We start from the raw sequence: 27,998 nt of genomic DNA on the forward strand, positions 1-27,998 counted from the left end.
AGTACATGTGCTAATAGCTGTCCAAACAAAAAAAAGAGTACATGTGCTAATAAACGACTATTTTTTAGTACTTTTGTTTCAATCGTTAAAATCTCATCCACAATTTTGAATCTCGAACGTTACTGGCTCCCAAAATATCCTCTCAATGTTGAGACGCCACATGACATAACAATAAAAATGACAAAGACATAACAAGAAAATGGATTTTGCATTTTTTGACCATTGAGAGAGCTAAGCACTTTACACAATAAACGGTGTTATTGTGTTTATATATGAATTGATATATTATTTTGTTAGTCTATGAGGAGTATTTAAAAATATCCCCAAAAGAGGTTTTTCAAAATATCACTTTTTAGTAAAACATACTATTAAACAAGTTTAGAAAACTTATAAAAAAGTGTCTTAATGTTGTAGGAAAACATTTGGTTCTCATTAAACATAAAATTAACAAATTTAATTCTTTAGAAATAAACTAGTTGTAGTAAAATTCTAATCTACTTGTAGTAAAATTCTATTCTATTTAATATCAGTAAAAACAAGTCAAATTCAAGTTCAAATAAAGAGGGAAAAGCAAAAGTTTGAAAATTTTGAACCTCACTCAATGTAATAATGTATGGTTGTGATGAGTCGAGACAAAATCAAGTACTGCCACGTGGAATAATTCGTGACGTACACGTAGCTCTCTCATAAACCCCCTCAAAACGAAAGAAACTCTGTTATTTCTTCATTACCCAAAATCTAAGCTTTCGTCGCCGGCGAAACCGTAACCGCCACCGGAGGTTCTGTCCACCTTTTTTGCTCTCCGATTATTTTCTTCGTCTCTCGTATGATGTACTGTTTTTGCTTTAATGGAAGCATATACTGAAGCAATTTCTGCTTTTTTTTGTTTCTTCGTTGTCTAGGGATTTTTGTTGGTGCTCGTTATGTCTACGGAACCAGAAGGAGTCGAATCTGACTCCAACGCTGATTTTGCCATAAATGCGTCGAGTTTTGACTACGGTATGGCTCACACATCTGAAACCCTAGCTGATCCCATGAGCTTTCAAGCTCAGGACTTGGTAGTGAACCTCACTGGAGTTGAGCGAAAAGTATTTGTCTCTGCTCGTGATGATAAGGATAGTCTCTGTAACGGGGTTGATTTTGATGCTGATTCAGATCTGCTTAAGAACAAGGATAAGAAAGGATTTTCTAAAGAGAATCTGAAGCTTTTTGACTCAGATTTGGTTTGGGCTAAACTAAGAAGTTATCCATGGTGGCCTGGACTGGTCTTTGATAAATCTGTTGCCTCTAAAGCTGCGATGAGGCACTTCAAGAAAGGAAATGTCTTGGTTGCGTATTTTGGGGATTGTACATTTGCTTGGAATAATGCATCTCAGATAAAGCCTTTTCATCAGAATTTCTCTCAAATGCAGGAGCAGAGTAACTCCGCTGAGTTTCGTGATGCTATTGATTGTGCTTTGGATGAGGTTTCAAGGAGAGTAGAGTTTGGTTTATCTTGCTCTTGTGTTTCAGAGGAAGCCTATAACAAACTCAAGACTCAGAACATAATCAATGCTGGAATTCGTGAGGACTCAAGTGTTAGATACGGTGGAGACAAGTTATCGGATGGAATCTCTTTTGAACCTGCTAAACTTGTGGATTATATGAAGCATTTAGCTTGCTTTCCTTGCTATGATGCGACTGAGAAGCTGCAATTTGTGATTAACCGAGCTCAGGTATTGGCTTTTCAACAATGGAAAGACTATTCTCACTTCATTGACTATGAAACATTTGTAAGGTCGGTGGAATCTGCTGCGACCCTGGCTTCTCTCCCAGAAGTAAATATGGATGAAGGAATATCTGCCAAAAAGAGAAAGACAGATTATAAAGATAATGCTGAACAGACAAAGGAGAAGACTTTGTCAGATTTGACTGTAAAGAAACGCTGTGGGAGCAGATCAACTGAGAAATTGGATGGTAAGTCGCATTCTGAAAAGAAGCGTAAGGTTGAGTCTTCGGAATCTGGTAAGTCTGAGAAAAGGATCAAGAAAAGTCAGCAAAAGGAGGATTCAGTGTCTAAACACTCTAATGAGGAAAGTCTTTTGTCAGTGGGTGATACTAATAAACTGCAGAAGACGGCTGAACCGTGTCATGGAACTGGAGTGGAAAATGAGATGAATTCTTTAACTCCTACACTTAAGCCTTGCCGTGCTTCTAAATCTACGGAAGTTGAGAATGAGAAGACTAAGAAGCCGAGACATCAAGAGCTTGCTGAAAGAAAGATTTCTTCTCCTGATGAGATGCTCTCAAGCCTTCACGCTGCCAATACCTCAACGGGAATACCTGATTCAATCAACATAGACCCCTCGAATTATGAAGATTTTGAAAAGTTCATTAATGAACTGTTTTGCAGTAAACTCAATGGTGACTCAAAGAAGGCAAGTATCACTGAGACATCAGAACCTTGTGATAAGAAAGACTCTGCAGAAGAAGAGATATTACCTGCAAATAAAGAAATCACTGGCTCAGGCTCGAAAGAGCAAATTGGTCTCAAGGACTGTTCTGCAGATTCATTACCACCCTATGCTTTAGTCCTCAACTTTGCGGATTCAGGTTCGGTTCCATCTGAAGAAAAGCTGAACGAGATATTTAAACGTTACGGTCCTCTCCATGAGTCTAAGACTAAGGTCACGATGAAGGGTAAGAGAGCCAAAGTTGTGTTCAAAAGAGGGGAAGACGCAAAGACTGCCTTTAGCAGCGCAGGGAAATACAGCATCTTTGGACCTTCTCTTCTAAGTTACAGACTCGAGTATGTTTGCCCCAAACGGAAAAAAACAACATGACTGATTGAGTCACGGCATCTCTTAACTTTCAGAGATTAGGGTCTGATCAGATATCATCAGCTAGGTCTTATGATGAGAGTAGATTTTCGATAAATAAACGTAACCTAGGATTTATGATGAGAGTAGGTTTTCGATAAATAAAAGTAACATTCGTGTGATGAGACTAATTCTTAACTTTATGACATACAAAACCAAAACTGGAAATACCAATGATAACAGTAAAGTTAGTCGCAACTGAAGATGAGGCTTATAAGTTAAAAGAGTAAATTGATTAAACACCAATAACATTAAACGATCATGTCTTAATTCAAAAACTCATAAAATGTAACACAAAATCAAGTTCTTGAAACATAAAGTAGAACAGAACAAGACTTAAACTGAACTATCAAAAACCATATCAAAAGCTTGAAGCTTTTTGTACGGGTTGCTTAAGATCTTGGCTTCTCCTTCTTTTCCTTGAAGAGGGCCAAGAGTGAAACACCAGAAACCTTCACGACCTTGAACCTAACTCCGGGAATATCTCCCACAGCGTGACCCTTACGACCAAATCCAGCAATCAAGACCTCATCCTGCAACACCATAAACAAGAAATGTATCAGCATATGAATGAAACTAATCCATAGTGTGATGATTGAATAGTCATTTCATGTGACTTACGTTTTCCTCGATGTAGTTCAAACAACCATCATTGGGGACAAAGGCAGCAATCTTCTTTCCATTCTTGATAAGCTGAACTCTAGCACACTTACGGATAGCAGAGTTAGGCTGCTTAGCCTCAATACCACTGCATCATCAAACACAAGAGTCTCATCAACGACCAATGTCTCTACTCAACAAATCAATTATAAGAAAAAGTAAACTTGAATGTTATATCAGACTTACATTTTCTCAAGAACAATTCCTTTAGCGTGAGAAGAACCAGCAAAAGGCTTCTTCCACTCATTTCCCAAGTGAGACTTCTTGTACTGCTTGTCAGCCCACCTCTGGTTAATTCGGAGTCTCTTCAGCTTACGCCCAGCTCCCATACCACGTGTCTTACTGTTAACAAATCATCACAAAATAACATTTGAGAACAACTTCACTCGATAAACCATAGTTAAAACTCAGAAAATCAATAAGAAATTCATCTAAATAATAACAAGACGATAGAAGATTTATCTCTAATACATCAGCAAAAGTGAGCTTCAAAACCCAAGAGACCATAGATACTCATACAGCGAATTTTAAATCTCCAGTTATCAACCATACTAGAACTCCAGAGTAGCTCAAAATTTACACAATCTATTGTGGATCTATACATAAAAAACATTTAGCAAACATATCCAGAAATGAAGACGCATTTGCTATAGAATCAGTTCCAATCAAAAACCACAATCAAAAGTCGAAAACATGTAACAATTTCAAACAAAAAAAAAACACAGCAGACTCTATAGAATCCTTCATAATTCATGGAAACAGCAAGTGAATCAGATAAATAAAACGCTAAACAGAGAAATGAGATAGGAACACGAAGGATAGATCTAATAGAGGAGAAACGTACCCCATGTTTGTTGATGGAGGAGAAAGATCAACAGCAAAGAGCTATTTGCAGGAAGCACAAAGATGATAAGCTCTTAAGCGGCTGAGAAAACCCTAAACCTAGTGAAGGCAGTGACTCTTAATATATGCGAAGCTGGTTCTACCTCCGCGGATTTCTAATACTTGGCCCATCAATTAGTAGGCCCATTAAGTCATGGGCTTTTAAAAAATTGACTATAATTGTCTCAACTTCTCATCATTCTTTTGGGCTTTTAAAAGCTGAACTCTAAACCGTTGGATCTAATGGACGCATTAGATGACATACACGTATACTCTGATGCTAATTAATACTGGGAATAAATACTTCCGCCACATCAGCATAACCCGTAATCCTTACGGAACCGGCTGTAACAGGTAAAAGGGACACACAAAGAGTGCACTGCCCGCACGACAGTCACTGGTTCAGCCCGTCCCCACCACTTAACCGTCGATACCACGACAGACCAACGTGGACAAATCACAACCGTTTACTTCAAAAAGGCAATTTTGATCCAGTGGTCCATGTTTATTAATGCGCCAGCTAAATCCGAAAGAGGAAGAGAGAGAGTCAAAGAAAAGCTCCAGAACCTCGTCAATGGCGGACTGGGATTTTTCATAAAGCCAGTCAAATCCAGGAGGCGATGGAGAATATTGAAAAAGACGAACGTGACAAAAAAAAGTTTAGCTGAAGAATAAATTGAAGATTCGAATCAAACCATTAGTCTTGTGTCGAAGCTGTTTCTACGTCATTTGGTAAGATAAACTTTTGTCTCCTTTCGCTTTCTTAAGGGAAAAAAAAAAGAGATGATTCGTTATTCCAATTTTTGTTTCCGAGATTTTAAAAAGAAAAATAGGGAGCTTGAATTTCACGCTATGTAAAAGTGTCACTCGTAGCTCATTTCTCTCTCTGATTCTTCTATATAAATGAATGTACAGGTTTTGCTGTGAAGAGTTGGTTCGGGTTTAGGTTCGGATTGGGAAGATGGAGGAGATTAGAGGAGTGCCTACGTGGCAGGAAGAGTTAGCGAGCCTAGTTGACGCCGGATTACGATACGACGGAGCACCGATCGATTTAACGGCGGCTACAAAGAGATCGGGTTTTGTGTCGGCGGATGGATCCGGATCCGAACCGAAGGAGACATTGAAAGATCAAGTGACGGGATTCATGAAATCGTGGGGAGAGATGCTTCTTGAGCTCGCGAAAGGATGCAAGGACATTGTGCAGCAGACGGTGGTCACTGATGACTCATTCCTAGTACGGAAGCTCCGGAAACCGGCGGCTAAAGTGTCGAAGAAGCTTAGCTTTCTAAACGAGTTCTTGCCTGAGGATCGTGATCCCATTCACGCTTGGCCTGTGATTTTCTTCGTCTTCCTCTTAGCACTCGCAGGTAATCAAATCAACACAATGTGTTATTATTAGCTTAGTATCTGAGGTTGATTCAGTATTGTTTATATGTAGTTTAAATAGCTTAGTATTGTAGGTTTGATTCCTTGCATTGACATATTGAACTTTGAAGTGCAGCATTAAGCTTTAGTCCAGAGAACGATAGACCAGTGACGGTTATAACGAAACTGCGTTTACATCCTACCGGTGCTACACGTGTACAGCTTCCAGATGGTAGATATATAGCTTACCAAGAGCTAGGTGTTTCAGCAGAAAGAGCAAGATACTCTTTAGTTATGCCTCATTCTTTTCTTTCCTCTCGACTTGCAGGTATTCAAATCAGTGTTCCATCGGTTTTAGTTACTACACATTACGTTTAGTTTGCCTCTAATGTTTGGAATGTGTACTTAATCAAGGCATACCTGGAGTGAAGAAGTCATTGTTGGTGGAGTATGGTGTCCGTTTAGTGTCATATGATCTTCCAGGGTTTGGAGAGAGTGATCCTCATCGAGGTCGAAATCTTAGCTCATCAGCCTCAGATATGATTAACCTAGCAGCTGCTATTGGAATTGATGAGAAATTTTGGTTACTTGGCTACTCTACTGGTAGTATTCATACATGGGCTGGAATGAAATATTTTCCTGAGAAAATTGCAGGTATTATTAACACTGTTCCTATCATTAGCATACCAGTCATGCAAGACTGTTGCTCAGTGGGTTTGGTTTTGTGAAACTGCAGGAGCTGCAATGGTGGCTCCCGTGATCAATCCATATGAGCCAAGCATGGTTAAAGAAGAGGTGGTAAAAACATGGGAGCAATGGCTAACAAAGAGGAAATTCATGTACTTTTTAGCTCGGCGGTTTCCAATTCTTCTGCCTTTCTTCTACCGTAGATCTTTTCTCTCTGGTAACCTCGATCAGCTCGATCAGTGGATGGCATTGTCATTAGGAGAAAAGGTACTAAATCTCCTCCATTGTAGATCACAAACACAAAGAGAGGAGTTCTCTAGGAGAAGGAGTCATCATATCTGCTAACTCTGTTTTCATCTTTCAGGATAAACTTTTAATCAAAGATCCAACGTTTCAAGAAGTTTATCAAAGGAACGTGGAGGAATCAGTCCGTCAAGGAATCACAAAACCATTTGTAGAAGAAGCCGTGCTTCAAGTATCGAATTGGGGCTTTACTCTTTCGGAATTCCGCACACAGAAGAAATGTGCAACCAACGGTGTCCTTTCTTGGCTCATGTCAATGTACAGTGAAGCCGAATGTGAACTAATCGGATTTCGAAAACCCATTCACATATGGCAGGTGAGTTCTGCACCATACAATGCATCAGTTAGTTTGTTTAGTAAAGTTAATCAAACCTTGATTTCTGTTTCTTTAAAGGGAATGGAGGATCGAGTGGCTCCACCATCAATGAGTGACTACATTAGCAGAATGATTCCTGAAGCAACTGTACATAAGATTCGAAACGAAGGTCACTTCTCGTTCTTCTATTTCTGCGATGAGTGCCATAGACAGATCTTCTATGCTTTGTTTGGAGAACCCAAAGGCCAGCTTGAAAGAGTAAAAGAAACAGAGGACACTGTAGTGGAAACAGAGGCACATAAGGACACTTAGTACTAATACAACCACCAAAAAAAGAGTAAAGAAGTAAAAAAGGAAAGGTGAAAATTAGCTATAGCTAGAAAATCAAAAACTAGATATTTTTTGTTTCATATTTTTTAGGGGTTACACCAAGCAGAATTTTATACTAGATGGCATTTTACATTCCTAAAGATGATTTATCAATGGTTTTATTAGATAAGTGAGCTATATTTAATGACATGCTCAAGCAACCTTTATATTTCGTTGTTGTTCTCTTGACTTTCCCATGCTAAATGTTTTTTAGACGTGTGCTTTTGCATTCACCGCCTAGGAAATAAAAAGTTGATAATATAACCGTAATAAAAAATATTTAAAAATTAATTACGATAATCTCGAAATATATTTTAAAAACTATCATAAATTCCCCACAATATCATAAGAGATCACAGAGATACAAAAATTCTATTCAATAAAAGCTTCCGAAATCTAGGCGTAGTAATCAGAATTTTAGTTTTAACCTGAAGGTGCTCCATAATAAATAAATAAAATCTCATATTTTACAAAGCACAGAAACCCTAAGTCATCTGAGAGATAGATAATGAAAACGGAAGAGATGAATGAATCATCAGAGTCTCCTCCTCCTTCTCGTACGTTTTCTTCGTTACCATACGACATCATACTCAATTGTTTGGCTCGTGTCTCGAGATACCATTACCCAACTCTATCTCTCGTCTCCAAGGAGTTCCAATCTCTCATCGCCTCCCGTGAGCTCTACGCTACACGATCCCGCATCGGAAAAACCGAGAGGTTCCTCTATATCTGCTTAAACCTGACTAAGAGCAACCCTAAGTATCGCTGGTTCACACTTCCCCCAGTTCCCAACGAACAAAAACTACTACCCGTCCCTTTGTTTACTTATCATCTCAATTCCTCAACCGTCTCCTCAACTGATTCAGAGATTTACATAATCGGAGGCCTCGTTTGGGGAAATAGAAGCAAGAAAGCGTCCATTTTTGACTGTCGATCTCATCAAACGCGTAGACTCCCAAAAATGCGTTTTCCTCGAGCTTCTGCTGCCGCTCATGTCATTGACGGTAAGATCTATGTTATTGGAGGCGGCGAGATTCGGGGAGAGGTTTATGACCCAACGACCCAAACTTGGCTCACAACACCAGTAGATCACACCACTGAAGAGTGTCAAAAAGTTTATGACAAGCATGGCGTGAATATTTGCTTTGTAGAGATAGACAACTTGCTGTGCCAAACATTTGTATTCAACGGGAAGCTATATTGGCGTCATCCAAGGGGAGATGATTTTGGCTGGGCTAGGGTTAAGGGAGTGGAACAGGAACTCTTCCGTAATCATCTTTCTTATGTGGACAAATCCGGCGGAGGAAGAAGAGTGACAGTGTGGTGGAAGTCTGTGGTGGTGTTTGGCTGTCAAGGTCTTGGCTATTCTACGGAATTTGATACAGAGATTTGGTGTGCAGAGATTTCGTTTGAGAGACGCGGTTTAAAAGAGCTTTGGGGATTTGTAGAATGGTCTAGAAAAGTGTTCACATGTAAGGGATGTGATTCTCCTACGGATTTTGTTATGGATTCTGTCCTTGTGACATATTGATCAATGGGATGTATTTTTGTTTTTTTTAGATTTTTTCTGTGAGGAGTCTTTTTAGTATAATTCGAGAATTTAAGAGACAATAAACAGCTTGTGTGTCTCTTAATAAGCAAATAATTTAAGAACATAAACATCAACACACTTGTGAAAGAATTTGGTAATTAGTCCTCGAATTTAGACCTTCAATTATGTGAAAATTTTACTAACGTTCCTTCGTTTCAATACACAAGATTAGACTATTATGACTTTGTTTGGTTTGTGAGCACAACTCATATATAGGGGTTGTATGCTTGGTTGGTATAGAAATATTGGATTCTGATTTTTGTACATCAATAACACTTCCTAGGGGTTGCTTCTTTACATGAAACCGGCCGATAGCAAAACAAAGCCTATGGCCGGTTTCGATTGAGAGCAGAGCTGGCCCTGACCACAGCCAATTGAAATAATTGCTATGGCCCATTAATTCTCAGGACCGGCCCTGATTGAGAGACGTGGTCTGACAGAGCTTTGGGGATGTGTTGAATGGTCTAAGAATGTGTTTACCTTTGACGGGTGTGACCCTCGTTCCGATTTCTTCTTGAATTCTGCGATTAGCACACATTAATTGATATGTCCAAGTATTTTTAGGATCATTAGATAGATTCTGCTTATGAGATTTTGTTGTAGTATCTGAGAGAGTTTTATATTTTCTTTGTCGGGAATGTTTTTGAACATCTTGAGTATGTTTTCAAGAGATGCATGATGATAAAAAAAATTACATGAATGTAACTCTAAATTACTAAATAAGCATGTGGCCTAAGAACATAAAATATCGACCCACCACTTGTGAAAGGTTTTGTCGTTGGGTTAGGTAATGGTACTTGAAATCTTGTTTGAAATAGTGTTCTCGAATTTAGACCTTTCACGATATGTTATTTATTATTGTTCCTTCGTTTCAATTCTTCTTTCTCACACAAGATTTGACTACGATTTTTTCTTTTTGTATACACAGATTTATTTTGATCATATAATTCCTTGGCCGGTCAAAAAGGCTCATTTAAATAAAAGCCCATCAGACCTTGAATTCCTCTCTAATTGATGATTAGGTTTTTTTTTGGGTAAAGTAATGATGATTAGGGTTTAAAGACTCAAATGAAGAAAAAAAATCGAAACACAAACGACGACGGAAGAGATGAGCTCCCCGAAATCATCATCATCAGAGTCCTCGTCTCCTCCGACGTCGTTTTCGTCGTTACCGTTCGACGTAGCTCTGAATTGTTGGGCTCGTGTCTCGAGAATCCATTATCCAACTCTATTCTTAGTCTCCAAGAATTTAAGATCTCTCATCGCTTCGCCTGAGCTCGAGGCCACACGACTCCGCATTGGAATAACAGAAGATTTCGTTTGCTTAGACCTCAATAAGAAAAACCCTAACCCTAGCTGGTTCATACTTTCCTCAACTCCAAAACAACAGAAGTTACTACCCATCCCTTCGTTTCCTTATCAACATCCCAAATACTCGACCATTCTTTTAGTCGATTCATTGATTTACATTATCGGAGGCATCGTGAATAGACAAAGGAGCAATAGAGTGTTGATACTCAATTCTCTATCTCACCAATGGAGTAGTCTCCCAAACATTGCGCCTACCTCGAGTTTCTCCAGCCGCTGATGTAATCGACGGTAAGTTGTACGTGATTGGAGGCTCTTCGTCCAAAAATATCGGGGATTGGGGAGAGGTTTATGATCCAAAGACACATACTTGGGAGCCAATATTGCCTACAACACTAGATCTCACAGCTCAAAAGAGTGTGGTTCAAGATAGATTAGTAATGGGTGGAAAGGTTTATGCCATGGATGGTTTGAAGATTGAGCTAAAGACGAATATTTGTTTGGTAGAGAAATGTTTGCGTCTAGTGTCGTATTCCAATCATAGTCTTTATTGGAATGATCCAACGGAAGATTGTGTGTGGAGGTTGGTTCGAGGGCTTGAAGAACTTTGTGATCATTATCCATATTTTTTTAATAATCATAATTCGCTTGCAAACTCCGGCGGAGAAAGAAGCGTGACATTGTGGTGGAAGTCGGTGGTGATTCAACCTCCAAATTACCATTGCACTAAGGAGTGTAAAACAGAGATTTGGTGTGCAGGGCTTTCGTTTGAGAGACGTGGTCTAAAAGAGCTTTGGGGATTTGTTGAATGGTCTAAGAATATGTTTACCTTTGAAGAATGTGACTCTCGTTTCGATTTCCTTTTGCATTAATTCACACATTAATTGATATGTCCAAGGATTTTTAGGATCATTGATAGACTAAGAGGATTTAAGGTTTTCTTTTATTTTATTTTATTTTTAATGATTTTCTAATAGAGATTTTATATTTACTATATATTTTGTCACAGATATCAAAAACTGATTGTAAAAATTTATTTATTGTTTTGGATAAATCTAAATTAATTATTTTCTTGAAGTTTATAATTCACCATCAATAGTCAGTAACTAATAAAAATGCATTAAAACAACAAGTCTATTAATTCTAGGTTTTCTTCGTAAATTAGTTTGAAGGTATAAAACCCTAATTCGAAAACCTCCCCAAATCAGGAAATAATGACGACGAAAAAGAGGAAGAAATAATCAAAGTCTCCTCCGACGACGTTTCTTTCTTTACCAGACGATATATATCGCTTTCAATTGTTTGGCTCGTATCTCGAGATTCCATTATCCAACTCTATCACTCGTCTCCAAGGGTTTCCGATCACTCATCGCTTCGCCTGAGCTCGAGGCCACACGTTCCTTCATTGGGGAAACCGAGAATCACCTTTGTGTCTGCTTAAACCTCAACAAGAACAACAACTATAATCCTCGCTGGTTCACACTTTCCCCGATAGCCAAACAGAAATTGAAATCCATCCCTTGGCATCGTCATCAATATCCCAAATCCTCAACAGTTGTTGCAAATGGTTCAGATATTTACATAGTCGGAGGCTTCGTTTGCGGAACAAGTAGCAAGAGAGTATTTGTTTTCGATAGTCGATCTCATCAATGGCGTAGACTCCACGACATGCGTTTACCTCGTGTTTCTGCAGTTGTAAATATAGTTGACAAGAAGATCTATGTTATTGGAGGCTACAAGCCCAGGAATATCAAAGATTGTGGAGAGGTTTATGATCCAAATACCCAAACTTGGGAGCCATTATTGCCCACGACAGTAAATCTCACCATTCAAAACTGTGTGGTTTCAGGTGGCTTGGTAATGGGCGGGAAACGTTATACAACGAATGGCACGAAAATGAACACTTGCTTTGTAGAGTTAGAGAACTTGCTGTTGGGTCTAAGTGAAACGTATAGAGATCTAGTGTGGCGTGAACTGAAGGAAGATGTTTGGCGTGTGGTTAGGGGACTTGAACAACTGTCTCACAATCAAAATTTTACTTATGTGGGAAACTCCGGCGGAGGGAGAAGAGTGGCCATTTGGTGGAAGTCGATGGTGGTGTTTCGCCCTCGAGGTCGTAGCCACTCGACTAAGAAATGTAAAACGGAGATTTGGTGTGCAGAAATTTCAGTTGAGAGACGCGGTTTAGGAGAGCTTTGGGGAAGATTTAGTTTTAGTTTTCGAGATAGTTTTATATATATTTTTTTGTGGGAGTTTTTTTGAACATCTTGAATCTGATTTCAAGAGATAATACACAAAATTAAATTGGTGTTGTATCTCTAAATTACTAAATAAGCAGTTGCCTAAGAACATAAATATCATCCCACGCTACTTGTGAAAGAGTTTATCGTTGGGTTAGGTATGACCTTTAACTCTTGCGTGAAATAATGTTCTCGAATTTAGACCTTCCACTATATGTCCCTTCGCTTCAATTCTTGTTTCTCATATACAAGATTTGACTATGGGGTTTTCTTTTTGTTCGCAACGCACGAATTTATTTTGATCATATTCCTTGGTTGGTAAATATTTGGATTATAATGTTGCATATCAATAACACCTCCTTGGTTTGCTTTTTCTAATGCATCTATGAAACCCGGTAGCGAGAATATCTCTCTATTTTATATTATAAAAGTTTAATCGTGATATTCTTAAAACTATCTTAGATCTCGGAAATTTTCCTAAATTTCCATTTATAAATGTTTCCGAAATTTTAGGGTTTAGCTTAGTCGTAGTAAACATGCGTTGATGCTAGACCTAGACGGAGTAAAATAAATAAATAGATCGAAGGTAAAAAAAGCTCCTATCTAAAATCAAAGCACAGAAACCCTAAAGCCTCCCAGAAAGGCAGAAACAGAACACCATGTTTTGCTCGTGTCTCGAGATTGTTTTTTTCCTTGCCGGAAGACATCATTCTCAATTTCCATCGTTACCGGACGAAAATGAGACGAACAAATCATCAGACTCTCCTCCGACAGTATTTTCATCGTTACCGGACGAATTAATTCTCAATTGTTTGGCTCGTGTCTCGAGATTCTACCGTCCATCTCTGTCCTTGGTCAACAAGGAATTCCAATCTCTCATCGCTTCTCCTGATCTCGAGGCCACGCGCTCCCGCATAGGAGTAACAGAGAATCACCTCTATGTCTGCTTGGAGTCGAATAAGAACAACCCTAATCCTCGCTGGTTCACACTTGCACCAATTCCCAAAGAACAGAAAGTGAAACCTATCATCCCTTCGTTTCCTTATCAACATCCCACATCATCAACTTTTGTCTCTATTGGCTCAGAGATTTACATCATCGGAGGCTTCGTTAAGCGAAAGAGAAGCAGGAGAGTCTTGGTTCTCGATTGTCGATCTCATCAATGTCGTAGGCTCCCCAACATGGCTCTACCTCGAGTTTCTGCAGCCGCTGATGTCATCGACGGTAAGATCTACGTGGTTGGAGGATCAAAGTCTAAAAATATCGACAATTGGGGAGAAGTTTTTGATCCAGAGACCCAAACGTGGGAGCCAATATTTCCCACAACAGTTGATCTCACCACTCAAAAGAGTGTGTTTCCAGGTAAATTGGTTATGGGTGGGAAAGTTTATGACATGGATGGGTTGAAAGTTAACTTGAACCTGAATAGTTGCGTGGTAGAGATAGACAACATGATGTGCCAAATATCAGTTTGCAAAGGGATACTAGTTTGGTATGATTCAGAGGAAGATTTGGTGTGGAATAAGGTAAGAGGACTTGAAGGACTACTGCCCCGTAATTCATATTTTCCTTGCTATCTTGTTTCGGTTGCAAATCATGACCGAGGAAGAAGAGTGACAGTTTGGTGGCAGTCGATGGTGTTTGACCGTCTAGGTCTCGATTGGACTAAGGAAGGTAAAACGGAGATTTGGTGTGCCGAGATATCGTTGGAGAGACGCGGTTTTGGAGAGCTTTGGGGATTCGTCGAATGGTCAAAGAAAGTGTTTACTTATGACGGATGTGATTCTCCTTCAGATTTCTTTTTGCATTCCGCTATTGTGACTTATTGATTAGGATTTGTTGGAATGTTTCTAGAACATTTATTACTATTGACTTTGATTTCAATTATTGAACTTTTTCTTTTCGTATCAATCATTTGCTTTCATTTGTAGTTTCTTTACACAAGATTGTCTTTGAATGTTAATATTTTGTAGTGGCTACAAAACAAGTAAATCTAATCAATAGAGGCCCATTTAAGGCCCATTAAACCTTGAATATTAAAAATTGATTCAGAGTTAGAAAAAGAAAAGAAACACATGACCCCTAAATCGAGAGGCTTCGTTAGGAGAAGGAGAAGCAGAAGAGTGTTGGTTCTCGATTGTCGATCTCAACAATGGCGTAGTCTCCCCAAAATGCGTCAACCTCGAGCTTCTCCTGCCGCGTATGTTAAGGATGGTCTGATCATTGTGATTGGAGGTTGCAGGTCCAAGAATATCGAGACTTGGGGAGAGATTTATGATCTAAAGACCAATACTTGGGGGCGAATACTGCTCCAATCACATGATCCCACAGTTCAAAATGCTTACTTGAATCGCTTTAAACCTAACTTGCAGACGAATGCTTGCTATGTAGAGATTGACAAGGTGTCGTGCCTGATATTTTTATCCGATGGGAAGCTATTTTGGCGTGAAACAAAGCAAGGTTTTGAGAGGTGTAGTGTTATATTGGGAGATGATGAGCAAGTGTCCTCTTATCAACTTGTTTCGGTGGCAAACGCCGCCGGAGGAGGAAGAGTGACAGTTTGGTGGAAGTCGGGGTTAAAAGTTCTGGATCTCTTAAGTGGCACTGAGACTTGGGAATGTTACACAAATATTCGGTGTGCAGAGATTTCGTTTGAGAGAAGAGGTTTAAGAGAGCTTTGGGGATTCGTTGAATGGTCTAGAGAGGTGTTTACCGTTGATGGATATGACGATACTTACGATTTCTTTTTAAATTCTGCTATTGTGACCTATTGATCAGTGGGACTTTATCTTACTTGTACTGTGGGAATTTTGAGTATGATTTTAATAGATAAATAAATGTGATTTGCTAACAACATTACAACATAGATCTAAGCATTCAAGGTTGTGTGGTGCCTGATGGCTTTTGATGAAGGGGAGGTTTTCTACTTTGTATCAGACTTTTGCTTGCTAGTGAAAGAGAGAATAATGGGCACAACATTTTTGTTACTCCATGGGAAAGATAATGTAGAGTGGTCTCAAGGAAAAAATGGTGTGGAGAGTGGTCAAGGGACTTGGATTGCCAAACATTGTGTTTCAGTTTGGTGGTGTACAATGTTGGATCACCCCTATGGTCGTAAAGTGCAGATTTCGCAGAGCTTTCCAAGGGAATCATAGAATCGTCAACAGAGTTGTGTTTCGAACCAAAGGATGTATATTTCGTTCCACTTTCTTCTTGCACTCTGCTACAGTAACACATGGATTTGTATGCTCTCATGGGAGTGTACAAACTCCTAGTGATTGGTGTTTTTATTTGTCCTTTGGAATGCTTAAAGAATGATATACAACAGCAGGAAGAAATCATAGCACATTCATTACAAAACCAATGGAAAATACATACTTTTTGTTGAGGTCGTATCAGAAACATGACAATCAAAAGGCAGAGCCGGTGTTGTTGGATTTTCGAAGCATCATATCTTTGGCTTCATTAATCTTAGAAGCCAGATAGTGACTGCCTCCAGCGTCCGGGTGATTGATGTAAGTCTTAGGTCTAAGACATGAGTAATAGAGGAAAGAGTTGTATAAGTATATGTGAAAGAATGTGTAATAAGATTTAACAATGTACAAGTTAAGCAAAGCGTTTCCCTTGTTGTCTCTGTAGAACAAAGAAACTAAATCTGTGTGAGAGATAGAGATGAAGAGAACTAACCTGAGAGGTTAGAAGTGGGAAAAGAAAACCAACACAATGATCAATGTGATTTTAATCTTTTATTCAGATTTTAATTATTAAACTTTTTATAAATACATCTAAATCTAATAAACTGTTTTTTTTGTCTCATCAACAAACAAGTCAATTTATTTAAATCAATAAAATAACAAAGTTAATCAATTTATTGCGTAAAATGTATTTCTAAATTTCTTTAAGAAGAAGAAAAAAGTCACAAACATTTATAATACTTTGGATATTTTTCCTTTTTAGTAAATTAAAAAAAAAACTGATATAATAATAATAAATCAACTGATATTTTATTAATATTGATCTTATTTATGATATGTTTATGAATTATTGTCTAAATATTTTGAAATTTTGTAGTAATTAACTGGTATCAAATATCTCAACGGTTTGATGCTTATAATCGAATTGTTATAGTTATGCAAAAAAATAATATCAAAAATGATAATTTTGTAATTTTTAAATGATATTAAATATTTTGGAAGTTTTGTTTTAGTAACTAATCGTGTAGTTAATGTAGAAAGATTTTGGGAAGATAGTTAAATGTCAAATATTTAATTCGAAGATTTACTTTCTAATTATCAAAAACAATTATTAAATGCTAGTGGCAGTCACAGTAAATAAGTCTCAACTTGAGGATTTATTTCACAAAGTGATTGCAAAAATGTATATGTAGATGATCAATATGATTTTATTTAGATTTTATTTTTTTAGCAATACATCTAATAAATAGTTATCTCATCGACAATATAAGTCAATTTAATTCAATCAATAAAGAACAAAGTTAATCAATTTATCAAAAGTTATTTATAAAAATTATCCTAAATTTCTTTAAGAAATAGACAAAAGTCAAAAGCATTTATAATATTTTGGATATAACTTTTGGCCATATGCATGGACCCTATAAATACCATCCTTGAAGAAGAAGAAAAAAAAAACTCCGATGACGGAAGAGATGAGTAAAGAGTCTCCTCCTCCTCCTCCGACGTCGTTTTCTTCGTTACCGGACGACGTCGCTCTCGATTGTCGGGCTCGTATATCGAGATTCCATTATCCAACTCTTTCTCTCGTCTCCAAGGGTTTCAGAACTCTCATCGCCTCCCCGGAGCTCGAGGCCACACGATCCTTTATCGGAAAACCAGAGAATCACCTCTGCGTCTGCTTGAGGCTGTATAAAAACCCTAATCCTCTCTGGTTCATATTTTCCCCAATTCCGAAACAGAAATTGAAACCCATCGTCCCATGGTTTCCTAACCAACAATATCCTCAATACCCGACCGTTGTCTCAAATGGTTCACAGATATACATAATCGGTGGATTCGTTAGGAGAAGGAGAAGCAACAGAGTGTCGATTTTTGATTATCGAACTTATCAATGGCGTAGACTCCCCAAAATGCGTCAACCTCGAGTTTATCCCGCCGCGTCTGTAATCGACGGTAAGATCTATGTGATTGGAGGCTTCAGAGGCTCCATGCCCACAGATATTGAGAACTCAGGAGAAGTTTATGATCCAAAGACCAATACTTGGGAGCCAATATTGCTCACATCACTTGATCTCACTGTTCAAAATGTTTTCAAGAAAAAACATTACTTTACGACCAAGGCATGCTTAGTGATTAATAAGGTGTCGTGCCTACTATATGTTTCCGATGGGAAGCTATATTGGCGTGAAGACAAGGAAGGTTTTGAGTGCCGTAAGGTTTATGGACTTGCAGAACAGTCCTCTAATCTGTTTCGTGTGGTGGCAAACTCCGGCGGCGGAGGAAGAGTGACAGTTTGGTGGAAGTCGATGACAAAAGGTTGCGAGTTTGACTGTCTGCTGACTGAGGAGTGTGAAACCAAGATTTGGTGTGCAGAGATTTCGCTTGAGAGAAGAGGTTTAAGAGAGCTTCGGGGATTTGTTGAATGGTCTAAAGAGGTTTTTACCATTGATAGATGTGACTATATTTACGATTTCATTTCACAATACGTTACTGTGACTTATTGATCAATGAAATGTAGTAAAAACTCCTTAGAGATTGGTGTTTGTATTTATCAAATGACTTCTTTTAAAATTCTTAAAGAAATAATATACAACAAGAAGGAGAAACATAGTGGTAGCACATTCATAACAGAATCAATGGAAAGTTCTGTTGGGTTCGTATCAGACACATGACAAATCAAAAGGCAGAACCGCTGTTGTTGGATTTTCCAAGCATCATATCTTTGGCTTCATTGATCTTAGAAGCAAGATAGTGACTGCCTCCAGCGTCTGGGTGATTTGCAACCATCACTCTCCGGTGAGCTTCCTTCACCTTATCTGCCACAACACTCTCCCTGTTATAAAAAAACCACCACACAAACTTAGTCAACCCATTCATTTTAAAATCAATAATCTCCTACACAACCAACAATGAAAAATAGGATTCAAGAACATAATCTATGTAGTTTGCTTTCATCTAAAGGGTGTTAAATCAATAACTTTTGACCTCAAATAACTAGCAGAACAACACTATAACCACATTTTCAAACAGGATTCTGAAGGGTATATAGCTTCTATGAATCTCAGCCTCAGGACCAGTTCAATCTGAGGAGCAAAAACAAAAAGATGAAGCAGGTATAAGAAAGCCGGACGAACCTAACACCAAGAATGAGAGCAGCTTCTCGGCGGGTCATAGAACTTTGGAAACCACCTTCATAAAACCTGCGCATTCTAGGAACACGAGGTCTTGCCTTGAAAGCTTGCCAAGCCAATATACCATATCTACCAGCAACAGCAGCAGCAGCTACAGCAGCACCTGCAATCATTGGCGTAGCCTGTGTATAGCCAGAACCAATAAAAACCAACGTCAGATACAAAAAAAGGAACACACTTTGGCTTTGGAAATCAAAGATAAAAAACATTCTTAATTGATATCGGCAAACCACAGATAAGATCATCTAATGTATCCATTTTGTTGTGACTTTAACATAAGACAACAAAAGGATCCTGATCTGAATTCATCTGAATGTGACACCAATCAAACCCATCTGAATTCTGAAATTTTTTGGTGTTGTCAACGTCGTTTTTGCTGTAAATTTTAAGTTTAATTCGATTACAAACGAACAAGACTGACTAGAATTTCAAGATACTCCTACAATAATTCAGAGCGAGAGAGAGAAATAGATTAATCCAGCTTAAACGGAAACAAGATCAGACCAAAAAAACTTACCATTATTCAGCTAAGTAGTTGTTCGGAGAAAACTCAATCGGAATAAAAAAAACAAAATTTCCTGATAAATTCTTCGATTGTCGAGTTTCTCGATCGAATTGGGGAATGGGTTTAGGGTTCTGGGAGGAGAGAAATAAAAATTCGCTGCTGCTTTTTTTTTGTTTTTTTTTTGCGTGGGCAGGAGGTCGGTTTGAAGAGAACTTCCTTCTTCTTTTCTATTTAATACTGTCGGTTCAACAAATTTGTCGGTTCAACAAATTTGTCGGTTAAGTAAGTCAAAACCGACCATTTTTGTAAGAAAAGGTCAAAACCCCTCTTCCTCTACCGGAGGGTTTGGTATACAGTTTTGTTCCTTTCATATCGCCGCCAAGGCAAAGTACTATACCTAATCTTCCAGAGAATGTTTGATTTCTCGCCAAGTAAATAAAAAAAGGGAATCTTCAAAGATTCTTTGACAGGATTATGTTTGCGATTACAAGTAAAAAAGATATGAATATTTTTTGAAGGAAAAACATACAAGCACAGATATTCATAGTTCATAGTACATACAAGCACAACCTAACGTAGAATAAGATATTTACGACTACAAATAAAAGGTATTACAAATTAATTAAGCTTTAAAGGATCTGCATTACAATACAAATAACATCATCATATTCCAATTCATCCAACATTAATAAAAATAACTTAAATATTCAAAGAAACAAAAGAACATGAATTTTAAAAGGTTATAAAATTTATTATAGTAAAAAAATAAATGACTGGCGCTTACACTGCACAAATGAATTACGAAATGAAGGGAACACATAAGAGACAACAATCTCGGACACATTCATAAGTGGGAAAATAATTATATTAAATAAAATACCTCAGCTGCCTGCTCCGTTGGTCACGGTAACGCCGCCACTCTCCACCTTAGGGGGAGCTGAGAACCGCCGTGGTTTAGGCAATGCAGGCGAAGTTGGATACGAGAGCCGTTTCTTAGCTGATGCCTTGTCTGTGAACCCTTCGTTTTCCTGTGTGGTACCACCTAATGGGCTTTGGGGCTTGAGCCTGGCTCGAGCTGATTTAGTTGGAACCATGTAGCTCGGGAGAGCTGGTGAGCCAGCGAGGCTCTCATCGTCTCTGACTGATGAACCAGCAATGCTGTGTCTGCGGTTCCTCTCGGACAGGACCGAGATTGTGCTTTTGGAGTCGTCGTCATTGGATTTCCTCGAGGATTGGTTTAGCCTTGAGGGAGTTGGAGGTGAGAAGAAACTGTTTTTGTTTCTTGGGGTCCCTCTTGCGGATGATGGTGTGTTTGGTTGAGTTGAGCCATTGCGGGTTAGAGATTTTGCAGCTTCGTTGCGGTTAATAGAGCCCTTGACCGAGGCAGCATTGTCATTGTTGCTGTTGCTTTGTTCTTTCTCGGAACTCTCTAGTGGCCTACCAGCCATCCATCTCTCTAACCAGCTCCAACCCCATGTCGGGTTGCTTGGATCCATGAACATCGGGTTTCCAGATTTAGAGTTGTTCTTCCAGTTTTGCTGCAAACATGAACATATAGGATCATTACAACATTCAAATGAACCACAGATTCAACTTCAATGGATGTGTTCACTTTTTAATTGTATCTTTCCACACATTCAGCATTATAGGTAACGACTGGAGTACCTGATGAGAGTATGAATAAGCCAATGCCCTTTCCCTTCTCATTGTTGCCTCGTACTTGCTTAGCAAATTCGCTTCAACTTTCTCCTTTGATTGAATGCTATCATTCCAGTTATCCCCGTTCTGTGAGCAGCAACAGGAAAAATAGTACTTTTATAAGCAAAGGCCCAAAGATTCCATTTTCAGATAAAAAAAGAGACAGTAAATTGATAGTGTAAGTAAACATCTATTTGATATGAATGGTAATGCTACTATTAACCCTTTCCAGACTAATAAGCAGAAACATAATAGCAACTGCTAGGAAGAAATCAACAGTTCTTACTTCTTAGCAATCCTCTCACCAAAAACAACGGAAGAAACTTTGAATAACAAGAAAAAAACTGAATCAGATGAATATGAGAGACAGACCTTCAAGCCAGCTAGCTCTTTAGCATGTTTCTGAAGGAGTTGTTTCTGGCGAGCCTGATTCTCTTCTGACATCCTGATTCTCCTAGCTCGGATCTGCGACTGTACACGAGAGAGAGTCTGCATACATTTTAGAGTATTTGCAGCTTGCCGCTTAACAACAGATCCTTCCATCAATAACTTAAGTCTGACCAAACCCCTCATTGCCCGCAACGCTCTCCTTGCCTGTATTTCAGATATTACACAAAATAAGATTATACTCAACAAAGCAGCTTCCTTCACACAAAATCAAGTGCCTCGGTCAAACTCATACGAAATTCCGAAGGAATTAAGTTTCTGCAGATAATAAAGCCAATTGCAAGAGTAGAATTACATACCAAATAACCTCTAAATATAGTCTGGATCAAGATAGCAGCGGCTTCTTCGTTTGACTTTCCAGCAAATCGAGTAGGTGTAGCGCGACGAACAACACCAGGAGCAGATGAAGATGGAACTACAGGAACATCAGTAGCTGTAACATTCACAGCATCTGCTGTAGAAGGAGGTGAAAGATCCCTGTTCCGTTCAACAATCACTTCAGCTACTCTCACTTCACGAGGAGCAAGAGCAGGAGGAGGAGAAGAAGAAGATTGTCTAACATTATCCACAACAGGAGGATTAGAGATAACACCATTTTGTCCCTCAGCCAATTTTTGCTTCGACTTCTGAAAACACATCAACATGTCAATATATACAGACTATAACATTAAGTCACATCAATATACAAAAAAAAAAACTTCACCTTTGAATCTGGGCTGAATGCTTTCTTAACACTTGAAAACCATTTAGCTTTTTTCCCCATCTCTATGTAATCCTTCACAGAGAAGAAACAAATTATTCCACAAGGAAACTGAATCTACTGATCTCAGTAGCTAAATTACGACAGATCTCGAAATCTAGAGCTAAAATTCACCAATTGATACTGAATCAGGGAGAGAATGAATCGTACCTATGAGAAGACAGTGACACCAGATCTGATAGACGAAAAAGCTTGAAGATAAAACCTGGAGGAGTCAACTAAACCACAACGCGGCTTCTAAGTAGTGACCTTATCGGAGAAGACGAAAAAGCTTAAGAATCGAATCGATTGGATCTTTGCTGAGGTGCGAAGATAACTTTTCTTCTTCGAATTGCTTTCACATTATCATAATTGCAAATGGAGAAGAGAGAGAGAGGAGAAGACAGATGGATTCAAAGCTGTGTGAAGAAGAGTATTTGTGACGGTGTGTGTTTGTGCGTGATGCCACTTAATTGGGCCTCTTTTGTGGGCCCCATTCTACTCTTCTTTTTTTCCTTTTCTTCTTCTTAATTTACCAACTTCGTCTCTCTTTTACTCTATTCTTTTCACTTTTTTTTTTTAGTGATGAGTTTTATTTCTTAAGTTTCATAAACACTGTTTTGTTAATTTTTCTTTTTATAGTATAGTATCTTTAGATTTATTATTATTTGGTGCATTTCAAAAATAGTATACATAGTTGACATGGTATATTGGTGTTTTCTCTAAAAATGTTTGAAATTTTCTTAAAATATGGATAACGTGTAAACTGGAAAATGTATTGGATTTTGTACCTTTTTTGAAACTAGATAATTTAATGAACAAGTTATGAGGATCGATAAAACAGTGACCATATAAATTTTAAATTAATTTATAACTTTATCCGGTAAGATTGGTCTTTAATTTCACCTAATAAAACAAAATTGTTGCAATAAAAAGTTTTTATTCGTCTTTAATTTTTGTCTTTAGGCGGGTTAAAATATAACACTATATTTTTGCCGTTAAATATCTGTTATTAATCGAATTAAGATTTAAGATCGTATTTTTTGTCGTCAAATACCAATTGTTTATCGAATTAATTCATCTGCATAATCCGTATAAAGTATGTGTGTTTTAATACACGCTTACATTACTACAACCGACAAAACATGTGAACAAAATATGTCCACCAGTGAGACAGCCTTTATCATTTTAAAATATACTCGTTAACAAGCCACCATATACGATACTTAATACTTTCTGGATTTGATAAATCATGAAAATTAGTTGGTCATTGTACTTGTACACCATATCATATTTTATGTTCAGATCCACCCACACTACTAAGTTAATCTCCGATGGATGAACAAAGAAAATATTTGACTCATAATACCTAGTGACACAAACCATAAATAATGCTTTGGAAAAACTCGTTTTATGCAACAGCTATTAGCAGACTGTATTTTGCTCTATGATCGTGTATATCCACCACAAAAGCAATTTCCCAAATTATATGGATTGACATACAGTGAACTAGAACGATGATTGAAAGAGTATATAATTTTTGTCCACTGGATTAAGTATTATCTGCCTGAAATCATTGACTTTTTTCGGAGATAAACCCAAAAGGTTCCTTATCGGTGGCCAGCTTGTACCAGTCTTCCTGTAATTTTTGTGGTTAAGAAAAAAAAAAAAAAAAAAAAAAAGCATATATATGTCCAATCACTCCATGTGGCGTCTTCTCTGTTTCGTTAGTATAACATCCCTAAAATTATTTTCATATAAAATAAGTGAGAACTAGCCGTTGGAATTTGATAATTTATTTTAGCTAATCATATGTCCAACATATCAAAGTCCTATGTATAACTGTTTATATAAAGATATGCCTCTGATAACTTATAATATTAATAGGTATCTGTATATCCAAAGTCGGTAGTTGAATTGGGGATATGGACATTCCACCTAATGTATAATTCAAACTTTGTCGTTGCCAATAAAATAAAAAATAATTATAAGCTATTATGAAAATTTCTCTCCCCGTCGGTCAACTTTGAGTTGGTCTTTGCATTCTAGCAAGTGAAATTTATAAGTTAATTAAACCGGGGGAAAAAAAAGATAACTAAACCAAAATTGAACCGAAAAATCCATTTGGCATTATCTGAAATGTAAGTGGGGCATGGAAATAAGGTCAGGGCCGTTAGCGTTTTAAAGATATTTAGATGAGCCAGTGAGTTTGGTAACGACCCGACATTTAAGTCTTGTCGTTTTGTAACAGAGCAACGGTAGAAGATTCCTATATTGGCTAACACCTAAACCTGAACCCATGATAACGCCATACCTTTTTCTTCCCAGTGAATTTAATTGAATTAACAGTTTACAACTTCATATATAGATTAGTCCATGTCCATCTATATCACCTCAGAGAATTTAATTTCACCACTATTCAACTTTTGTTACTACTTCAGTTCATCTATTTTTTCAGTTAAACATACACATTTAAAATAATATTTATAGTTATAAGAAAACAATTTTATAATAATATTTTTTAAAAGATAGGGTTACGTTCAGCATGAGAGTTTTTGGGAGATTGAGTTGAAACAAGAACTGAGAAAAACATTTAAGAATTGCAAAAGAGAATGAAGAGTTACTGGTTTTTGATCGAACTAGAGATATGAGTCATTTTCTATATTCACTCCAAAATCTAATAAAGAAGCAAACACAATTCTGGTTTTAATTAGCTGAGAAAGGTTCATGATAAGCTATTTCTATGTTTCCTTCAAAACATCATAAAGTTTTTGAAACTGAAGAAATCTAAATTCTCAAACCAACCATATGTTGATCTAAAGTTATATATATGACTTCTTACACCACTGGACGACAGAAGATAATCTATTCTTAGTAATGGCTGATAGTACTTCTTGATAGGGTTTTAGACTGTTTACCTCATTGCTCAATGCTAGGATTCTGAATCAGATAGCGAGCGTTGTGTAAGAGGGAAGTAGTCTCCTCGTTTGATGCATCAAGCAAACGCAACTCCTTGATCTCGTCCTGCCATTTCTCAACATGTTCCTTGTGTATCCTGTTTCATAAATGTGAACAGTGTTACACATGTGAGTGTATAAACATCTCAATCATGGTACATACAGAAACATTATAGAATCTCTTCAAACTCACATGATCAAGCGTTCTTCGAATTCGTTACTGAGTTCCTTGAGCATTGTTTTCCCTGTTTCCAGCAAGTTAGAAACCTACCACAAGAAGCATCAATCAATATCAGATTCTTCCTAAACTTAAGCAATCAGGGAAATGATAAGAGCAGCTTACAGTTTGTGTGAAGCTCTCAATCTTATCGAGAATTTGCGCAATGCTAAGTTCCATCTCATCAGAAGCAACAAGTTTCGTCTCAGCTTCTTCATTCTCAATGGTATGATCAAGGCTAATTCCATCTCTCGAATCTCCTTTTCCCTCTTCATCCTAACAAATTTCACAGGACAAAATCAAAAATCTGATCCACCACAAAATCATCATCACCAGATCAACGACAAATTCAAAAAAAACTTACAGATGCTCTCATGCGTTTCCGAAATCCTCCATTCCCTGCGTCTTCTTCCATTTCAGTGTTCATCAAAACTGCAGTAATTTAAAACGATGCTCATGAACGCATAAACAGATTAAGAATTAAGTTTTCTACTCGATGCGATTGAATCCACTAGCTAAAGCATCGCAGCAGATTCCGATTTCAAAATCTAAAAACCGTACGATTACATCCCCAACAATCTAGCTTAGGATTCTACAATAGAACGGAAGAAACTAGATCGAGATCGACGAAAAAACCTCCGAAAGAGATTAACAGAGAACTTACGCGATGAAGATCGAAGAAATTGCTCAGTACGAATTGGAGAGAAGAAGATGAAGAAGTTTTAGAGAGAGTCCAGTGAGTGTAGAGAATGAGGAAGAAAAGCCAATTTGTTTATTCCGAGAATCCATTTAAATAAGCGTTTAGATTTAAGACTTATTTTATTTTATTGTCTCTGTTTCATAATCATCACTAATTAAGTAATTATGCTTATACAATGCTATTGGCGTTTTAAGTATGGAGGAGTGACTCAAGAATCAAAGCGATTTAGATGCGATTTGATATTAAGCCGAGTAATCCAAACATTTTACAAAAAACATACAGCCAAAATATTCACCTAATCAGATACTAATCGTTTTTTTTATCTATCTCGTCCAAAAAATGTTACAACCTCCGGGACAAAACAAAAAACAATAAACCGGAGGATCGATAAGATATACCTTAAACTAGCTTAACTTAAGAGTGAGCAACTTCTTCTGGCTCAGTGATCACTGCATCGAGAAAGGTTCAAGACTTGTTATAAATATCCCGGGACCTTTTAAAGGGAAGCTCAACGAATACATGTTCAACTGATGATGATGATGATGATGACGACGATGATGACAATAGACGATTTACTTTTGATGAGCTTGGTCCAGCTGATTGTTGTTCTTGTTTTACATCAACAGAATTTTCAGAGATTATGTTACTCTCTCTTGGATGAGGATTATCATTTTCAGCATCACTCTCGTCAAGGATCACAATCGTATCTGCACACAACAGAAAATATTCAAATAAATTTTCTTACAAGAGAGGTTCACCAACATATCAAGAACATACATACATACCTGTTGGAGTGTTATTCACATTATGATCATCCACCATAATAACCTCATTCTTGATAGTCACATTATAATCCTCCACCACAATAACCTCATTTTCGAAAGCCACATCGCTACTCCCTAGACCGGCGAGATTCTCAGCATCAAAAAGCGATTTCAAGAATGAACATTGTGATTCAGCCGCATCAAATCTCTCTTTCAATTCAGCATACTTGTTCTCCATCTTCTTCAGCTTCTCCACTTCTTCCTCTTTCGCAATCAAAAGCTCCTGATTCTTAACACTCAAATCATTGATAATGGCCTCTTTCTCACTGATCATTCCCTTCATCTCCTTCATATACTCCTCTTTCTCACTTCTCTCTTTCTCTAAATCCTTAAGCAAGCTTAGAATTTTCTCCTCGAGTTCCTTAATTTGCTTCTGATATTGAAACTTCATTATCTCGTTCATTTCATTCATCTGCTTAAAACTTTCCTCTATACTTTTGTAATCTTTTTCCAGATTCTCATAATTCTCCTTGAGAATTTCATGTTTTGTCGCCAAAATCTCCTCCTGAACAACCAAATTTCTTCTTGTCGGAGTAGCCACCGACGAGATTTTGTTCTTCCCCGATTTGTTTGAACGAGCTGATGATTTTCCAGTCATGACGTCGAAACCCTAACCCTGGATATCAACACAAACAGCGGTCAAGCTTTTACTAGAGCTTCTTTATCTTTGCCAAATTTACAAAATTTCACAGATTTCTAAAGAAACCCTAAAACTCAAATTCGTTCTAAGCTCCACCGGAAGAAGAACGGGGAAACTAACACTAGCGGATCTTTAAACCAAAATGTACAACGGAAGAAGAAGAAGAATCTTACCCAGAAAATCTTTTGAATCTTCTTCTTCTTCAAACGACCAGAAGAGAGAAAGAGCTAGCTACTGGAAAATGAAAGTAGCTACAGAGAAGGGAAAAAGCAAATCCCTAGAAACAGAGAAAATGAAGCGGGAATAC

At 37.7% G+C, this 27,998-nt stretch overlaps 13 protein-coding genes and 2 long non-coding RNA genes across 20 annotated transcripts; 9 read left to right on the forward strand and 6 right to left on the reverse strand.

Annotated features, from left to right (window-relative positions):
• Nucleotides 1-655: 655 nt before the first annotated feature.
• Nucleotides 656-3,070, forward strand: AT5G02950 (Tudor/PWWP/MBT superfamily protein). Of its 2 annotated transcripts, NM_001342681.1 has the most exons (2): nucleotides 656-779; nucleotides 903-3,070. In NM_001342681.1, exon 2 carries the CDS (start codon nucleotides 924-926, stop codon nucleotides 2,820-2,822), a length of 1,899 nt encoding a protein of 632 aa, NP_001330526.1. In that variant the 5' UTR covers nucleotides 656-779; nucleotides 903-923; the 3' UTR covers nucleotides 2,823-3,070. The 2 variants fall into 2 exon arrangements, with proteins under 2 accessions (NP_001330526.1, NP_195915.1); NM_120373.3 differs by having other exon boundaries at nucleotides 753-2,981.
• On the reverse strand, nucleotides 3,050-4,486 carry AT5G02960 (Ribosomal protein S12/S23 family protein). Its single transcript, NM_120374.3, has 4 exons — nucleotides 4,363-4,486; nucleotides 3,705-3,860; nucleotides 3,480-3,606; nucleotides 3,050-3,391 (listed from the first exon to the last, which is right to left on the reverse strand). The coding sequence occupies exons 1-4, from the start codon at nucleotides 4,365-4,367 to the stop codon at nucleotides 3,251-3,253; spliced, it is 429 nt and encodes a 142-aa protein (NP_195916.1). The 5' UTR covers nucleotides 4,368-4,486; the 3' UTR covers nucleotides 3,050-3,250.
• Nucleotides 4,487-4,753: 267 nt separating this feature from the next.
• Nucleotides 4,754-7,703, forward strand: AT5G02970 (alpha/beta-Hydrolases superfamily protein). The gene is made up of 7 exons (NM_120375.4): nucleotides 4,754-5,132; nucleotides 5,316-5,767; nucleotides 5,902-6,093; nucleotides 6,180-6,419; nucleotides 6,502-6,719; nucleotides 6,817-7,071; nucleotides 7,150-7,703. Exons 2-7 carry the CDS (start codon nucleotides 5,362-5,364, stop codon nucleotides 7,381-7,383), a joined length of 1,545 nt encoding a protein of 514 aa, NP_195917.1. The 5' UTR covers nucleotides 4,754-5,132; nucleotides 5,316-5,361; the 3' UTR covers nucleotides 7,384-7,703.
• A 260-nt stretch (nucleotides 7,704-7,963) lies between these two features.
• On the forward strand, nucleotides 7,964-8,971 carry AT5G02980 (Galactose oxidase/kelch repeat superfamily protein; the record flags this gene model as incomplete). Its single annotated transcript, NM_120376.1, has 1 exon — nucleotides 7,964-8,971. The coding sequence occupies one exon, from the start codon at nucleotides 7,964-7,966 to the stop codon at nucleotides 8,969-8,971; it is 1,008 nt and encodes a 335-aa protein (NP_195918.1).
• Nucleotides 8,972-10,139: 1,168 nt separating this feature from the next.
• AT5G02990 (galactose oxidase/kelch repeat protein) lies at nucleotides 10,140-10,922 on the forward strand (the record flags this gene model as incomplete). The annotated part of the gene is made up of 2 exons (NM_001342682.1): nucleotides 10,140-10,619; nucleotides 10,652-10,922. The coding sequence occupies one exon, from the start codon at nucleotides 10,140-10,142 to the stop codon at nucleotides 10,617-10,619; it is 480 nt and encodes a 159-aa protein (NP_001318462.1). The 3' UTR covers nucleotides 10,652-10,922.
• A 736-nt stretch (nucleotides 10,923-11,658) lies between these two features.
• On the forward strand, nucleotides 11,659-12,601 carry AT5G02995 (galactose oxidase/kelch repeat protein; the record flags this gene model as incomplete). The annotated part of the gene is made up of 1 exon (NM_001342683.1): nucleotides 11,659-12,601. A coding segment is annotated over one exon (942 nt), but the record flags the coding sequence as incomplete, so codon positions are not given.
• A 637-nt stretch (nucleotides 12,602-13,238) lies between these two features.
• Nucleotides 13,239-14,408, forward strand: AT5G03000 (Galactose oxidase/kelch repeat superfamily protein; the record flags this gene model as incomplete). Its single annotated transcript, NM_120378.1, has 2 exons — nucleotides 13,239-14,105; nucleotides 14,211-14,408. The coding sequence occupies 2 exons, from the start codon at nucleotides 13,239-13,241 to the stop codon at nucleotides 14,406-14,408; spliced, it is 1,065 nt and encodes a 354-aa protein (NP_195920.1).
• Nucleotides 14,409-14,554: 146 nt separating this feature from the next.
• Nucleotides 14,555-15,627, forward strand: AT5G03010 (Galactose oxidase/kelch repeat superfamily protein). Its single transcript, NM_120379.4, has one exon. It carries the CDS (start codon nucleotides 14,655-14,657, stop codon nucleotides 15,351-15,353), a length of 699 nt encoding a protein of 232 aa, NP_195921.2. The 5' UTR covers nucleotides 14,555-14,654; the 3' UTR covers nucleotides 15,354-15,627.
• A 1,548-nt stretch (nucleotides 15,628-17,175) lies between these two features.
• AT5G03020 (Galactose oxidase/kelch repeat superfamily protein) lies at nucleotides 17,176-18,367 on the forward strand. Its single transcript, NM_120380.2, has one exon — nucleotides 17,228-18,367. The coding sequence runs from the start codon at nucleotides 17,234-17,236 to the stop codon at nucleotides 18,275-18,277; it is 1,044 nt and encodes a 347-aa protein (NP_195922.1). The 5' UTR covers nucleotides 17,228-17,233; the 3' UTR covers nucleotides 18,278-18,367.
• Nucleotides 17,497-17,762, reverse strand: AT5G00895. The gene has a single exon (NR_142453.1). It is a non-coding gene; the product is annotated as an other RNA (long non-coding RNA).
• Nucleotides 18,289-19,705, reverse strand: AT5G03030 (Chaperone DnaJ-domain superfamily protein; the record flags this gene model as incomplete). Of its 2 annotated transcripts, none has more annotated exons than NM_120381.3 (3): nucleotides 19,482-19,705; nucleotides 18,908-19,086; nucleotides 18,289-18,606 (listed from the first exon to the last, which is right to left on the reverse strand). In NM_120381.3, the coding sequence occupies exons 1-3, from the start codon at nucleotides 19,482-19,484 to the stop codon at nucleotides 18,450-18,452; spliced, it is 339 nt and encodes a 112-aa protein (NP_195923.1). In that variant the 5' UTR covers nucleotides 19,485-19,705. The 2 variants fall into 2 exon arrangements, with proteins under 2 accessions (NP_195923.1, NP_001331589.1); NM_001342684.1 differs by having other exon boundaries at nucleotides 18,450-18,606; nucleotides 18,908-19,340.
• Nucleotides 19,108-19,341, forward strand: AT5G00900. The gene has a single exon (NR_142454.1). It is a non-coding gene; the product is annotated as an other RNA (long non-coding RNA).
• Nucleotides 19,706-19,918: 213 nt separating the features above from the next.
• On the reverse strand, nucleotides 19,919-23,104 carry iqd2 (IQ-domain 2). 3 transcript variants are annotated; one of them, NM_001203282.1, is made up of 7 exons: nucleotides 22,525-22,965; nucleotides 22,318-22,389; nucleotides 21,914-22,240; nucleotides 21,540-21,761; nucleotides 21,135-21,254; nucleotides 20,350-21,007; nucleotides 20,204-20,254 (listed from the first exon to the last, which is right to left on the reverse strand). In NM_001203282.1, exons 2-6 carry the CDS (start codon nucleotides 22,375-22,377, stop codon nucleotides 20,351-20,353), a joined length of 1,386 nt encoding a protein of 461 aa, NP_001190211.1. In that variant the 5' UTR covers nucleotides 22,378-22,389; nucleotides 22,525-22,965; the 3' UTR covers nucleotides 20,204-20,254; nucleotide 20,350. The 3 variants fall into 3 exon arrangements, with proteins under 3 accessions (NP_568110.2, NP_001154693.1, NP_001190211.1); NM_120382.4 differs by having other exon boundaries at nucleotides 19,919-21,007; nucleotides 22,525-23,104; NM_001161221.1 differs by having other exon boundaries at nucleotides 20,073-21,007; nucleotides 22,318-22,379; nucleotides 22,525-22,762.
• A 93-nt stretch (nucleotides 23,105-23,197) lies between these two features.
• On the reverse strand, nucleotides 23,198-26,361 carry AT5G03050 (knotted 1-binding protein). Of its 2 annotated transcripts, NM_001342685.1 has the most exons (6): nucleotides 26,192-26,318; nucleotides 25,892-25,959; nucleotides 25,654-25,803; nucleotides 25,504-25,577; nucleotides 25,272-25,408; nucleotides 23,198-23,992 (listed from the first exon to the last, which is right to left on the reverse strand). In NM_001342685.1, the coding sequence occupies exons 2-5, from the start codon at nucleotides 25,952-25,954 to the stop codon at nucleotides 25,273-25,275; spliced, it is 423 nt and encodes a 140-aa protein (NP_001318463.1). In that variant the 5' UTR covers nucleotides 25,955-25,959; nucleotides 26,192-26,318; the 3' UTR covers nucleotides 23,198-23,992; nucleotide 25,272. The 2 variants fall into 2 exon arrangements, with proteins under 2 accessions (NP_001318463.1, NP_195925.2); NM_120383.4 differs by lacking the exon at nucleotides 23,198-23,992 and having other exon boundaries at nucleotides 24,014-25,408; nucleotides 26,192-26,361.
• Nucleotides 26,362-26,436: 75 nt separating this feature from the next.
• Nucleotides 26,437-27,985, reverse strand: AT5G03060 (striatin-like protein). Its single transcript, NM_120384.3, has 3 exons — nucleotides 27,865-27,985; nucleotides 27,013-27,667; nucleotides 26,437-26,934 (listed from the first exon to the last, which is right to left on the reverse strand). The coding sequence occupies exons 2-3, from the start codon at nucleotides 27,647-27,649 to the stop codon at nucleotides 26,693-26,695; spliced, it is 879 nt and encodes a 292-aa protein (NP_195926.1). The 5' UTR covers nucleotides 27,650-27,667; nucleotides 27,865-27,985; the 3' UTR covers nucleotides 26,437-26,692.
• Nucleotides 27,986-27,998: the final 13 nt, after the last annotated feature.

The sequence above is a fragment of the Arabidopsis thaliana genome, chromosome 5 (assembly GCF_000001735.4).
Source record: "Arabidopsis thaliana chromosome 5, partial sequence".
In the NCBI taxonomy this organism is placed as follows: domain Eukaryota; kingdom Viridiplantae; phylum Streptophyta; class Magnoliopsida; order Brassicales; family Brassicaceae; genus Arabidopsis; species Arabidopsis thaliana.

What these genes read in the sequence shown, in the direction of transcription:
- AT5G02950 (NM_001342681.1), top strand. Translation starts at nt 924, where the DNA reads ATGTCTACGGAACCAGAAGGAGTCGAATCTGACTCCAACGCTGATTTT.
- AT5G02960 (NM_120374.3), bottom strand. An exon ending in GGAATTGTTCTTGAGAAAAT is followed by an intron (nt 3,607 to 3,704) that starts GTAAGTCTGATA and finishes TTGATGATGCAG; the next exon opens with TGGTATTGAGGCTAAGCAGC. An exon ending in TGAACTACATCGAGGAAAAC is followed by an intron (nt 3,392 to 3,479) that starts GTAAGTCACATG and finishes ATGGTGTTGCAG; the next exon opens with GATGAGGTCTTGATTGCTGG.
- AT5G02970 (NM_120375.4), top strand. Translation starts at nt 5,362, where the DNA reads ATGGAGGAGATTAGAGGAGTGCCTACGTGGCAGGAAGAGTTAGCGAGC. An exon ending in CTTCCTCTTAGCACTCGCAG is followed by an intron (nt 5,768 to 5,901) that starts GTAATCAAATCA and finishes TTTGAAGTGCAG; the next exon opens with CATTAAGCTTTAGTCCAGAG. An exon ending in TTTTCCTGAGAAAATTGCAG is followed by an intron (nt 6,420 to 6,501) that starts GTATTATTAACA and finishes GTGAAACTGCAG; the next exon opens with GAGCTGCAATGGTGGCTCCC.
- AT5G03010 (NM_120379.4), top strand. Translation starts at nt 14,655, where the DNA reads ATGACCCCTAAATCGAGAGGCTTCGTTAGGAGAAGGAGAAGCAGAAGA.
- AT5G03020 (NM_120380.2), top strand. Translation starts at nt 17,234, where the DNA reads ATGACGGAAGAGATGAGTAAAGAGTCTCCTCCTCCTCCTCCGACGTCG.
- iqd2 (NM_120382.4), bottom strand. Translation starts at nt 22,377, where the DNA reads ATGGGGAAAAAAGCTAAATGGTTTTCAAGTGTTAAGAAAGCATTCAGC. An exon ending in CTATATTTAGAGGTTATTTG is followed by an intron (nt 21,762 to 21,913) that starts GTATGTAATTCT and finishes TCTGAAATACAG; the next exon opens with GCAAGGAGAGCGTTGCGGGC. An exon ending in CTTATTCATACTCTCATCAG is followed by an intron (nt 21,008 to 21,134) that starts GTACTCCAGTCG and finishes TCATGTTTGCAG; the next exon opens with CAAAACTGGAAGAACAACTC.
- AT5G03050 (NM_001342685.1), bottom strand. Translation starts at nt 25,954, where the DNA reads ATGAACACTGAAATGGAAGAAGACGCAGGGAATGGAGGATTTCGGAAA. An exon ending in GGAAACGCATGAGAGCATCT is followed by an intron (nt 25,804 to 25,891) that starts GTAAGTTTTTTT and finishes GAAATTTGTTAG; the next exon opens with GATGAAGAGGGAAAAGGAGA. An exon ending in TTCGAAGAACGCTTGATCAT is followed by an intron (nt 25,409 to 25,503) that starts GTGAGTTTGAAG and finishes TTTATGAAACAG; the next exon opens with GATACACAAGGAACATGTTG.
- AT5G03060 (NM_120384.3), bottom strand. Translation starts at nt 27,649, where the DNA reads ATGACTGGAAAATCATCAGCTCGTTCAAACAAATCGGGGAAGAACAAA. An exon ending in TGTGAATAACACTCCAACAG is followed by an intron (nt 26,935 to 27,012) that starts GTATGTATGTAT and finishes TGTTGTGTGCAG; the next exon opens with ATACGATTGTGATCCTTGAC.